Below are 13,284 nucleotides of genomic sequence, written 5' to 3' on the forward strand. Positions count from 1 at the left end.
GACTAGAATAGGACTTTATAATTTGTTTGAGTTAAAATATTATTTTCGTTTTATAAAATGTAATAATTCAAACTCTTCTTATGTTTTTAGTTGCCAAATGATATGACTAATTATACAGAGTATCATATTATGGGTAAAGACACAAGTGCGCATGAAACCAGGTTGTATACCAACGAAGTTCGAATGCCAAGAAGATATATGTTGAAAAAACAAAGTTTGTCAATAATCGCAGAGTGTTTGAAAGATCCAGAACCAAGTAGTACCCCCAGTTTATCTGCCATAATGATAATTGATAGCAACAACGTAGCGTTCCGCGCTTGTTTCGCGAGGTGTGACGTCACGCAACTCTGATTGGTGTTTAATGTCACGTGATTAAATGCCTCATTTTGTCGATTTTATTTTCCAAAAATATAATTAATCTTTTATTATTTTTGTAGAAAAGTTGTTTTTTTATTTACTAATTATCATGGTTAATCATTAGAAACTCAAAGCCATCCGATTTATTATTAGTGGAAACAAGCCTATTTTAATGCTTTCGACGAACTTTCAAATTTGGAAGAACGCAACTGGTAAAAGGTAGCTGGTGCATATGGCCGTACAATTTCCGCGAAATTTAAATATGGCTACATTTGTCAAATACGCGGTATTATCAAATGCTAGTTACGCCTATTTGCAATATATCTATCAATATTTAAACAAGTAGCGGATCAATAACTAATACTTGGAAAATTTGTCACCCATATGGCTTGGAAAACATGGATTTTATGCCGCACCTACTCTCAATTTTCAGTTTCTGAATGCCTCGTTTCAGTTTTGTAATTGCACAAATAATAGTTCAATTATCTTGCATTTACAAGTGAATTGAAAAAATCTCTTAAAGACTTCATCTTAATATTTTTTTTCTGTTTACGGATTTCTATTTAAGAAAAATATTGCATCCGTTGCCATCCCTCAAATTCTTGCACCCTAGGCTCTTAAATCTTCTCAGCCTGTTGGCAAATCCACCACTGAGTGCAGGTGTATATAATTATATTTTATTCTCAAAAAATATACTAAAAATATAGAATAAGCAAATATTTAGACACGATTTATCGATCGATAATATTTAGAAGATACGGCAGTTTCACTGCCAATAGCCAAATGGCACATTACCTTAAACACGACTATAATCAGTGTTACTCAAGTTGTTTTAAATGTTCTAAGCGATTTGGTAAAACACCTTTGTAGAAATTGCCGTTAGCGTTATAATTAAACAAATAAATGCTTTCGTAAAATGGTTACGCAATATACAAGCAAAATTGTCTTGTTAAAATCAGCGGCAATTCGTTCAACCATTCTAACATTGAACCTAGCAATATCGATATCATTAAGGGTTTCATTTGCGTAAGTGCGAAGCGCCTTTACGGATTTCGAAGTCATAATTATGCCTTTATTTTGTTCTGTTAAAATGTCCTGAAAATTTCATGGTCTTTTGGATTTGACACTCGTTTTAATGCACGCCTGTAGACTAATATGCCTTATACATATATAGAGGTGTGTATAGTCCATTTGCTGCATTGTTTATATCCTTTATAAGTCAGGAAGTACTTAAGATTACATATTTTATCTATTATTGCGTGTTTCTGTCGAAAAAGTCTGACTTGTGGAGCCTAGCGTCTGAAAATTAGTGTTATACTCCTTTGCCTTTTAGCCTTGTCCGTGAAATTGTTCAGTCGAGTTTGATTTTTCGTGCTATCAGATTATAACAGTTTAATAAGGAATACATTTGTATTTGGGCAAACAGTCGTGTACTGTATACGAGTATGTCCTGTGTCCTATCCGGGTGCCAAAAACGCACAATCGATCGGAATAATATCGTCATCACTTAGATGTTTTATATGTATAATGAGCGAGAATTATAATCCATTTACAAACCCATCTAAGAGTTGAATAAAACAAAATGTTATTATTTTATTAATTAATTTATTTCCACGTCTTTTCTAATAATTAACAAATAAAATAACTTTTAAAGGCGAAAACGATCTAATCTACATTTACATAGAATATTTTAAGATAATTACATTAAAATACATACAATAAATATCAATTTATATATTTACTTATAAACCAATTAATTGCTACATGATTTTCCTTAAGACTAGTCAGGAAATTTATCTTGATATTATTATTTTTCAACAGTTAACCTTTAAAATAATTACAGAGTTCAAAAAAAAATACATTGTTTTTTTTTCGATAAATGTCGGGATATCACAGCTATTAAAGTTAACTATTTACAAATAAAATGATTTTTAGTTTTTTTTTTTTTTACGTTTAGAATTTTTAAGGTCTAGTGTTAAAATTAAAGGCAGCGAATGTTTTATCGAAATAACTATGTTTTGGTATAAGCTAAGTCTAAGCTAGTGGCATTGCTTTATTTACACTAAAACCAAAAGAAAAAAAACATGAAACAATTATTGTAGATGATACAACTATTTTTTTTTTACATAAACCAACCAAATCTACTTTTAAGCTATTTAATTAAAAAAATGTAAACGTTATTCGAAAAATAAAATTGATTAAATCAATATGTGGTTATTTTATTATCTGTGGCACTTTTTATGACAGGTCGCTGTATAGATGTGTACATAGATTCTGGAAAACTTATACATAATATGAAAACATAATTTTCAACAAAATTTAAGACCGAAAAAATAATTAAATTTCTGATATATATATATACGATCGGGGAAAATATGACATTTCTAATTTTAATATAAACGAATCAAATGCAATTTCGTGTTTCGAGGCGGGTTTAAGTACCGTTATTGTTAGTAATACTCCGATCCCAGACATTCGACTATGTTTGACGAAGATTCGCTAAGTCACCTACGATAGAACATAAAATCCAAGCATAATTCTTATCATTTCCTTCGCATGTTTATTAGATAATAGTAGTATGCACGATTTTTTGCGCGAATGTATGGTACCGGCCTTAGTCTAGTTTCTAGTAAGCATCGGGTTTATCATAATGTTCGCTAGTGCGTTTCGACGCTTTCGCCACGCGCCTGCGCCTTGCGCGTGATACTGCAGTTGGCGATACCACGTGCGGGTGCGCGTGCTTTCTTCTGCCTGCAAAATATAAAATGAATTACAAATGAATAAGACGTAAAATAAAAGATTTGTTTAAAATACTATTTTAATCTAAGATTATTATTATTTTAAACCCATTCCTAATTAAAATTTAAACCAACTTATTCAAAGGGAATTAGAAAATTCAAATAACTAATCAATACGTATATAATTCACTTTTTGCTTACTTGATTTGGAAAACAAACTAACTGAACTATTTTTATTTAAAAATAGGTAGGTAGGCTTGCAAATGATCCACCTGATCTGGCTATAGGATTTTACGCTATAAGAAATATTGACCATCCCTTGAATCGCCAAAGCGCCCTCAACCTTGGAACTAAGAAGTGATATCCTAACTAAGAAGTGATAGCCTTTACACTGGCTTACTTACCCTTCAAATACAATACTAAGTATTACTGTTTGCACAAAGCCCACTACTACTAAGAAATATAAAACCAATCTTTATAACATTGAAAAGTACTAAAACATTTATATCTAGTTGTCGCTGTGTTTACACGAAATTTTACATCAATACACAGACGAAAACCACAATAATGTAACAAAAATATCGCGTGCCAAATAAAGCGACGTGTACCATCGTAAATAGAGTTCAATGGCTTGTACTAAATATATTGCAGGGAGCTGCTGACTACGGCTCTACGATGCACTAATGGCAGATAGAGCATGGACGTACAGCTTTTAGGTTTAATCTAATGGAATTGTAAAAGCAAAGGTCACCGGACAACAAATTCAAATACAATATATTGCGGTTATATTTAATAATTACAGGAAATATTAAATTATTATTACACGAAATATTAAAAGAAACTGTTTATAAAAATAGGTCGGTAAATATTTTTTTTATATTGTACTTTAAGGTATCTAACTTATTAACTGTGCCGCATTTAATAAGTTAGATACATTGCTTAGAGAAATAATAATATATGTATATCCTATTTTCGTAATTATAATTATATTATTAAGCCATCCTAAACTATATTTCATTTAATTAATAGATATTAAATTAAATTAACCTTAAATATAAAAGAATCCTTTGTCGTTATCTCGTGGACCTCGAAAAAGTGTTCCGGTTCATGATCAGCGGCGACCACGCAGCGGTCTAAGAAAAGAGGCTCTCTCTGCAACGTGTATCTTCCTGCTTTCTCTCTAACTAGGAGGAGAGCAGCCTCTCTCACTCCGCTGCGTGCAAAGAGAGCATCGCCCTCTCGTTCCCTCGCCTCTCGATCTCTTGCTTCTCTCGTTTCCCGTATTTCGTTCGTTTTATGTGCGATCGTTGGCTGAAACCCGAATTGAACGAATTATATCGAGCACCTTTTATATGTTTATTATTACTTATTTATACTGTAAATCAAATGACTGAAAAACTTTATGATAAAAATGACATATTAATAATGCCAAAATATTGAAATTATTAAACATTAATTATTTTCTACTATAAGACTTACTGTACATACATGAAAAACATAAAATAACAGAGAAAATCAATAAAACTGAAAGGTACCTTTCCATTAGTTACCAAAAGGGCATTGATCGGCATCAACTTGATTGTGCGACCCTTTCGCCAGTTGTTATCGTTGGGTTGTGTAAACAGCAACCTGCCCTCCATTGCAAACCTAGAATTATAAACTTAATAAAAAAACAATTCCAACGTACATTTCTAAATCCAATATTTATCATATTCTCTAAAATTCTATACTTATCGGAGTACATTGAATGATATTAAGTTATTGACTTGCCTAGCATCATCGTGATTCCAATCCAGTACATCAACAGCCATTTTCCTTAATCGTATATCTGCGACGTGTAGATCATGGGCTGTTCGTCTTGCAGCTGCAAGTCTTCGCCAGAGAGGAACATCCCTAGCAGCAGCTGCTGCTGCGGCGGCCGCTGCATTGATTTCTTCAAGTCTGCATTCTACGCAGCGTTGAGCACCTTTCACGTCCTCTCTTTCTGAGGCACAAGTGGGTGTTGCACGATAGAGTCGCGAGAGAAGGAGCGGATATTTTGTCACGCGTTGAACCGGAACCTATTAGTTAATATTGAAATAAAAATATATTATATATTTCATAATATTATATTTAAAATACAACGGTAATAAAAATCTGATGAATTTAATACTAAAAACTTTACCATGAGGAAAGAGTTAAGATTCATTCTTCTCAGGACCGCATTTTCCATTTGCGAGACGCGTAAGAATATCCTTAAGAGTTCCTTCTCCTTCTCAAGACCAGCTAGAAGTAATGCGGCACCTGCTTGTTTTACACAGTACGACTGAAAAGCTGTCAGCATGCCTGAACACTCCAAGAGAATCTTTCCAACGTTAACCGTCAGTAAGTCCTGAAACAATACCAATCATTAAACAGTAAATATACTGCAAAATTTCCAATTATTTTTTAATGGTCAATACAAATTTAATAATGATGTATACCTCATCTCCTTGTTCCACAGCAATTTCAAGTGCATCTCTTAATTTTTCTGACAGTACTTGATTGTTTTCAATCAACTCTTCGACATTCAAAAATATAGCACTCAATTGTTCTTGTGTAAGTAGACCAGCCACTAACATTGGTTTATAAAATTCTTCAAGAATTATTTGTAAGTCACGTCCGTATTTTTCTTCAGTTTCAACAATTTCAGTAATAATTTCTTTTCTTTCGGTTCTTTTCTTGGAACATTTTCGACAAACTAATGGAGCATAAATAGTACCTGAAAAAAAATACGAAACATTAATAATATACAAATTAAATTTATATTTTATTTTCTTTCATGATCCTACCTTGCTCGGTAATTTGAGTATCCACAGCAGTATCGCAATCTTCGCATAAATGTATCGGTGTATTTTTATCATTTATAGTATTGCCAGGCGTAATCTTTCCTTGTAATCTACTTCGCGATGATTTACTTGTTTCTGAACCCACTCCTGAGTCATTTCTTTCAATTTCAGCAGAAGGCTTCTTACAGACAATAGCCTTTTCAATAGTTTCTTGATTTATTATTAAGGAATTGTCTTCGCTGGAGTCAGATGCATGTGACAATTGACTAGTATTACTGCTATGATGAGTTTTATTATTTTCTGTTTTTGCTTTAGATTCATTTAGTAATGAAGATGACTCATTTTCATTGCCATAATTGGTTATGTATGTTTCTTCATCGTCAATACCTCTTTCTTTAGCATCTACTAAGTACGACAAGATGTCGTATTTTGAGGCACCCTCAAAAATAGAACGTGAACCACTTCTTTTTTCATCGTCTAGTAATGATAGAGAATTTGGAGGAGGATTTATCGGTAAAGGTGGCGGCATATCTCCTATCTCTTCATATATTGGATCACTGTTTAACCGAATTGATTCATAGTGATGATCATCATCGGTATTATTGGCAATTTCAATATCACATATTGCAGCATCTACCAGCATTTGATAGAATTTTGATCTTGTAGAATTTGTATCGTCTTCAGTTGACAATTCACTTGCTGACGCGTTATAGCAATCTGACATTGGTTCAAGGTCTGAAAAAACTCCCATCGTACCGCTTTCATACTCCATACTTTCATAGGGAGCAGAGCAGCCTTTATCATCACGTTCTTCTAAGCAGTCCGATGTGTGAGTTCCTGTTTCTTTCTTTTCTTCAACAGGATGCTTTGGTTTTGAATTATTAGCGTTAGATTCAATTCTACTATTGACTTTTTCTACTTCTTCTTTTAAGTTAATGAGAGAACTTTCGATAAGTTTTTCAATTGTTGCTTTACTACTTTCTGGCCCTTCTTGATGCTTAGTTTCCTGGAGTTTTATTAATGAATTTTCTATTAACTTTTTTACTAAATCAGAATCTAGGCCTTCTGCCAAATGCGCAAAGAAAGGATCATCAAAAAGTTTTGTGATTATATTACCACTTTCTGATTGCTTGATACCATCTGATGTGTTATCAATACTATTATCTTTTTTTCCACATACATGAGGTATAAGATTTCTTCTTACAGCTTCGACAGGATCATTCAAAATAGAAGAAATATCATTTTTATTATATGAATTTGTATATCTGTCATCAGTATAATAATCTTCGTATGTATTAGAATCTTCTTTTTTGTAACTGTCTCCAGAAAAAACTGCACCTATGTATATTTGACTTTTAGACTTGCGTACTTCATTTTGTGGCGTACCAACACTTATTGTGACCGTTGTTCCAGTTTGGTATGTATTGCAGGAATTGCCATAATCATCGTTCACTACAACTGAAGATAGATATATTGGTACATCACTACTAACATTCATAGTAGAATAACATTCGTTGCCATTTATTTGAATAGATGTTTTCCTTGGTTCGAGTTCTGTAACTTTATACGTATCTTTTAGATCTTTTCGATCATCAGCGTCATCAGAATCAAATTGTTTTACCCTCAAAACTGTTTTTTGTTCATTTTCATTTGAATCAGACCATTCATCGCTCGTAGAACTTGAAGAGCTAGTACGAATAAATCTAGTTTTGACGTAATTATGTTTTTTAGATTTTGATTTCAATCTAGGTGGAGGTTCTGGTGACCCAGATATCCCACGACGTAAGTTTTTCAAAACTTTACTTGTTATTTCACTGTTATCACTCAAATTACCTGTATCAATATCATTCTGCTGCGGAAAGTCTTGGGTGATAACATTAGGTTCAACTTTTTCTTCTTGAATTTTTTGTTGCTGGACTGATGTCTCAATTTCATTAACGAATTCAAGAAAAACTTGACTGGTATGACCATGTTTTGTTTTTGTTCTTAAAGCCATTGTATCCAAAAACTTTGGTGGAGAAATTAATATAGTTGACGCCAGTCTTTCCGATTCAGAACGTCGTAAAACAGGAATCCGTGGAATGTTGTTATCTGAAAAAAAAAACATTATTTATACAAAACGTAGGTTATAACAAAAAAAAAAACAATAATTTTAACATTTAAAACAATATTAACAGCTTACCTTCGTTTTTTATTATCGATTTTGCATTTTCAATTATGCTTTCTTTTTCTAAATCTATTTGCAAGTTTTCAGCCGTATTTTGCTCAATCTGTTGTACATTTATTTGCATGTCCTCGTATATACTAGGTCCATTTTGGATTTCTGTGTTTTCACTTGAACAAATTGCTGTCGGTTCATCTGTTTCTAAGCTCTGGCTTACAATATCACCTTCAGCCACAACGTCTTCTTCAGTTTCAACTTCAATGATTACATTCGACTTAACCTCTTTTGAAATGACGTTATCGTGTAAATTTAAATCAGCTGTATAAATTACTTTGGTTTCCTCACTTTCAACTAAAAACTGAACCCGCTTTCTTTGATTATTATTTTGAGGTGATATCAAACCCTTGTCTTTAGGCTTAGGAATATAAAATTGCGATGAATTAACTCGTTTACTTTCAAACGAATCATCTGAAGTGTCATTCTTCGTGTTTGCATCGTTAAATTCGTAGCTTCTTGGTTTTTTAAGGATAGATTTGATTGCATCTGTATTACTGTTTTTGTATTTAGTATTACGGGGATTCTCAATATTTTTTTTATTGAAAATCCTTTCGGGTATACGCTGGTTATCACTTTCACTATCGTCGTCTGTTTTTGGATTTCTTACTCTTCTTGGTGGTCTTTTTGGCGAAACACTTTTTTGTTTTGTACGAGTTGTGGTGGATGCACCTACAGTTTTTTTACTACTATTTTTACCTAACGATGATAATTTATTATTTTCATTTTTAATGTTTGGTAAAGATAACGCTGTAGACATATCATTTGATTTAAAGTCATAGTTTTTGAGATCATAATTAACAGGATCATAAATTGATACTTCATCTATACTAGAATTTTTCGATTCATTCGAAACTCTAATTCTTTGTCCGCTTATAGCTTTAACATTTGTATCAGATTTAGATTTATTTGTAGAACGCCCTCCATTTTTTGTTTCTTGAAAAACATCTCCATAATCATCAAATTCTATTTCAACCATAGACTTAGAGGTGCTTCCAACTTTTACTAAATCATAAGGGTTTATGTCACATGAAAGTATAGATTTCTTTTTATCACCTGTATTTGTTTCTTCATCAATCCATAATTCATTGACTCTACTAACAGATTTACTCCTGCTTTTGTTTAGAGTTTCTGGACTTGGTTGTTTAGTTTTTATTCGACATGGACTTATACTTTTTGCACGAGATCTTGTAGTTGAAAACTGACTACCAATACGTGTTTCGTGAGGAGGAGCTAACCTACTCCTTCGCATTAAATCATAAGGATCAGTATCACCGTTAGATTTTAAAATACTAGGCCTGGATTTATTACTTTGAACTCGAACAGTACCAGCTCTTAATAAACCAGCGTCACGACTGACTTGAGGACCTCTTACAGTTCCACCTACTAGTAAGCGAGGACTTTCAGCTATAGTTAGTGGTAAACGAGATCCTTTGCATTTCTTACAAATACTGACTTTGGTTGAGCTGGTTTTCTTCGTACCATTAAGGTATTCAGGACAGGAACATAATATAACAGCATAGTTATGTGGAGTTGGTTTTTGAGGTGTGCTAATCAAAACAGGTCCAGAGACATCGGAATAGGCTGAGAAAACGCTAGGTCTAACTGGTGGAGTTTGGGTCCTTACTGACCCATATAGCCAAGTTTCTGCATACTTCATTGATTTGGATAATGCTGATCCACCTTGCCCGCTAATAGTACCATACATGTATGGGCTTTCGGGAGATTTTTCTGAAGACTTCGAACTTCCCGAAGTGTTTAATTTAAGCTTCGATGACCATTTTTTCGGACGTGTATTTTCGGGTGCTTCATATATCTGAAAAAAAAAAGTCATCATTAGTTATATCATAAACATCGTAATATATATTAACTAGTTTCAACTTTCTTATTAATACTGTTTTTAACAAATACAGTGTAACCGTATCAAATTGTATAAGGAAAATGTCTATCAATTGCTGCTCCAGATTTTCCTTATAATATAACTTGTTAAATGAGTTTCAAGCAATTAAAACTCAAAAGGTTTTTGTTGTCGTTTTACAATACTTCTCTTTGTGCGTGCTTCATCTGATTAGCAAACCTGTCTGAATTTCGAAAACTCTTGATTTAAAGAGAATGGCCTGTATTTGTTCTAACTGATACAATTGCCAATTGTGACTTCGCGCCTCTAATTGGATATTTTCTAAAAGAAACCTTTATTATTGTTTATTATCTCGATCTTAGAGGAAGTGAGCTACTCGTAAACTTGATAGGATAGACTTTAATTCACGTGTTTTATTATATCAAATGTGAAATCTTGAAGTCTTATTATCTTATTTTTATTTCAAACTATAATAGTTATTTTGGTAAAATATAATTGATAAATTTTAAATTTTCTATAACAGTACTCTTCAATATGAATAGCTTTGATGTACTTTGATGTTATACATTCTGGGTGTATGTCATTAAATAATAGGATATCATACCTATTTATTAGCAGAGTGCTTAGAATCTTAAATATCCTTTAATGCCCTGATTACCTATTTCTTTGCAAATTGTTTGCGTACAATTCTAACATAAGTCGTAATTTTATCTCATAGTCTGCCTTAACAAACAAACATGTATTTAGTACATACGAGTGTATTTATTATTCTTTTGTATTTATGTAACGTTATATCTCTGTTTTGTTTGTTAATAATTAACTTATTATTGTTATAGAGGGGATTAATAAAAAGGTATAATTTTTTTTTTGATTATTTATATTTAATACGTACATGTTTTAAATTCAAATGCTATGAAAAACATATGAACATCAAATTTATTAATAATAATATATTCACGTTTACATATATATGTTTTCTAGTAATAATAAACTCGTTGTAGAACAGCTAATGAATAAAATAGATTTTTAACTACTATTTTAAATAAATCCAAAAATTTTATTATAAAAAAAATAACAAAAACAGAAATAGTACCAGATTTTTTTAACTATATCTGTCTTAATTAACTCCATCATTTTAATTTACGTTGCTTGCCAGGATTCGAGCCTGCAATTCCGTTAGGATTCTCGAGTTCTAACCACTGAATTATCCGTGCTCGCCATATTTTAATCAATCTTTACTTGGTGGTAGGGCTTTGTGCAAGCCCGTCTGGGTAGGTACCACCCACTCATTAGATATTCTACCGCCAAATAACAGTACACTGTATTGTTGTGTTCCGGTTAGAAGGGTGAGTGAGCCAGTGTAATCACAGGCACAAGAGACATAACATCTTAGTTCCCAAGGTTGGTGGCGCTTAGGTGATGTAAGGAATGGTTAATATTTCTTACAGCGCCTTTGTCTATGGGCGGTGGTGAGCACTTACCATCAGGTGGCCCATATGCTCGTCCGCTAACCAATGCCATAAAAAAAAAAAACTTTTAACTTATAGAAAAGTAATATTCAAATCCAGCGTTATGAATTACAAAACATTGAAATGAAATCACGAGTTTAACTAAGAACAGTAGACAACGCGTTTAACTTAATCCGATACACGTTGTCCGTATCAACTCTACCTAGGTCAAAGGCTAGTCAAACGATCACAGCGAGATGGCCTAATGAAACTAGACTGCCACATTGTCCTGCGGGATGTGACCGGATGAAACACGTGACCACTAGTGACTCGTGATTGGAATCAGATAATCCCTCTGCATTTAAGTCTCAAATTTGCGATCCCAGTAGCTTCGATATTCGGAATAATTAAGTTGTGATAGGTTGTATTCAGAATTGTAATTATTACCTTGGTAGATGTGAAATATCAAAATTGATAGGTAGGTATAGAAAAATAAACAATAAATGAATATCAAAGTAATTAATATATATTCATAACATTAATGATATACTTATTTTTATTATTATTAAGGAAAATAGTATACACGCCACGCACACAGAGAGTGTTAAGTGCCGCGGTCATGGGAGATCATGACGCCGTCACGGAATACGAGATTGTCTTACCAAGTCATCGATAGACGTAACATATAAAAAAATATTTAAATCGTTATGTATGTATAAATTTACGTTATTTAGATATTAAATGTAAAACCTTCACGATAGTCCTCAGTTTTAAGAAATAAGTATGTTCAATAAAAAGAAAATTAAGTTTGCGTATTCATTTCTTAACTCCGGACAAAAGAGATTTAACTTCTCGTATCTAATATAACGAAGTTTCAATTAGCTAGTACAATGGGTTAACTAACATTCATATCGAGTGTCTTTAATGGCTATAATAGTTTTTTTTTTTAAAGGAATACTAGAACTGTTTTGACATGTACGCGTTTAATTGGCCGAACACATAAAAAAAAAATATTCAAATAGAGAATATGACATAACAAAATAAAATCCAAAAAAATGTTTATTCTGCTTATATTTACTTGTTAGTTCCAAAATCCAAACACGCTGGATTACTGGAATAGCTTAACTAACAGTACTAGCTATTTTAAAGTTACAAATTTCGAACGTAACGCTTGGATGGTCGAAGAAATTTCAACGAATTTTTAAAAGAGGAACAATTTTGAATTTCGAATAAAAATTGCAATTATGTCCTCGTATGCGTTTCGTAACACGTAAATTGTTTCCTTGGCATTTTGTATTTGCAGGAATTGATTTTGAAATACAGATAATATTTTTCATAGACCAACTATAGGAATAGGTCAATGTTTTTATAATTATCTGCCATTCAGATACTAAATGTCGTTAAAATTAAAATGACTAACAAGAATTTAAAATAAATCTATTCCATATTAAGCATATTCATGTACACAAATTAAACAATAATTTTATATTTTAAAATTCTTTTTTCAGAAATTTATATTTATAATTTTTCTTAGTTATCCAATAAATTTAACATTTGACTTAAATTGATGATGATTTGACAAATTTAATCAATCTTTTAATAATTAAAATGTTTTCCAAAATATCTTTTTAGCATATCAGTGACAAATAACCTTGATTTTTTTTTTAATGTATGCAATGTTCGTATTGACAAATTCTGATAAAATGTCAGTTTAAAATAACAGACCGTAACCGTCAGTAACATGAATATAACTGAAATATTATTTTATAATTTATGATAACTAAATAAACATCACATAAATTATCATTCTAGTCATGTTAAAAGATACTTAAAATAAGGAAGTTAAAACTCCAAAAAA

The 13,284-nt window shown here is 32.0% G+C and overlaps 1 protein-coding gene across 2 annotated transcripts in view; it reads right to left on the bottom strand.

Annotated features, from left to right (window-relative positions):
* Positions 1-2,950: 2,950 nt before the first annotated feature.
* LOC125069130 overlaps positions 2,951-13,284 on the bottom strand; it is a 156,044-nt gene continuing 145,710 nt past the window's right edge. For both annotated transcript variants that reach the window (XM_047678510.1, XM_047678509.1), the window contains 8 exons: positions 8,085-9,936; positions 5,906-7,993; positions 5,558-5,835; positions 5,260-5,466; positions 4,866-5,155; positions 4,631-4,742; positions 4,143-4,406; positions 2,951-3,108 (listed from right to left, as the gene is read on the bottom strand). In XM_047678510.1, coding sequence (XP_047534466.1) covers positions 2,977-3,108; positions 4,143-4,406; positions 4,631-4,742; positions 4,866-5,155; positions 5,260-5,466; positions 5,558-5,835; positions 5,906-7,993; positions 8,085-9,936 — 5,223 coding nt within the window. In that variant the 3' untranslated portion in view covers positions 2,951-2,976. The remainder of the gene's footprint in view (positions 3,109-4,142; positions 4,407-4,630; positions 4,743-4,865; positions 5,156-5,259; positions 5,467-5,557; positions 5,836-5,905; positions 7,994-8,084; positions 9,937-13,284) is intronic.

This window comes from Vanessa atalanta, chromosome 15 (genome assembly GCF_905147765.1).
Source record: "Vanessa atalanta chromosome 15, ilVanAtal1.2, whole genome shotgun sequence".
Lineage (NCBI taxonomy): Eukaryota > Metazoa > Arthropoda > Insecta > Lepidoptera > Nymphalidae > Vanessa > Vanessa atalanta.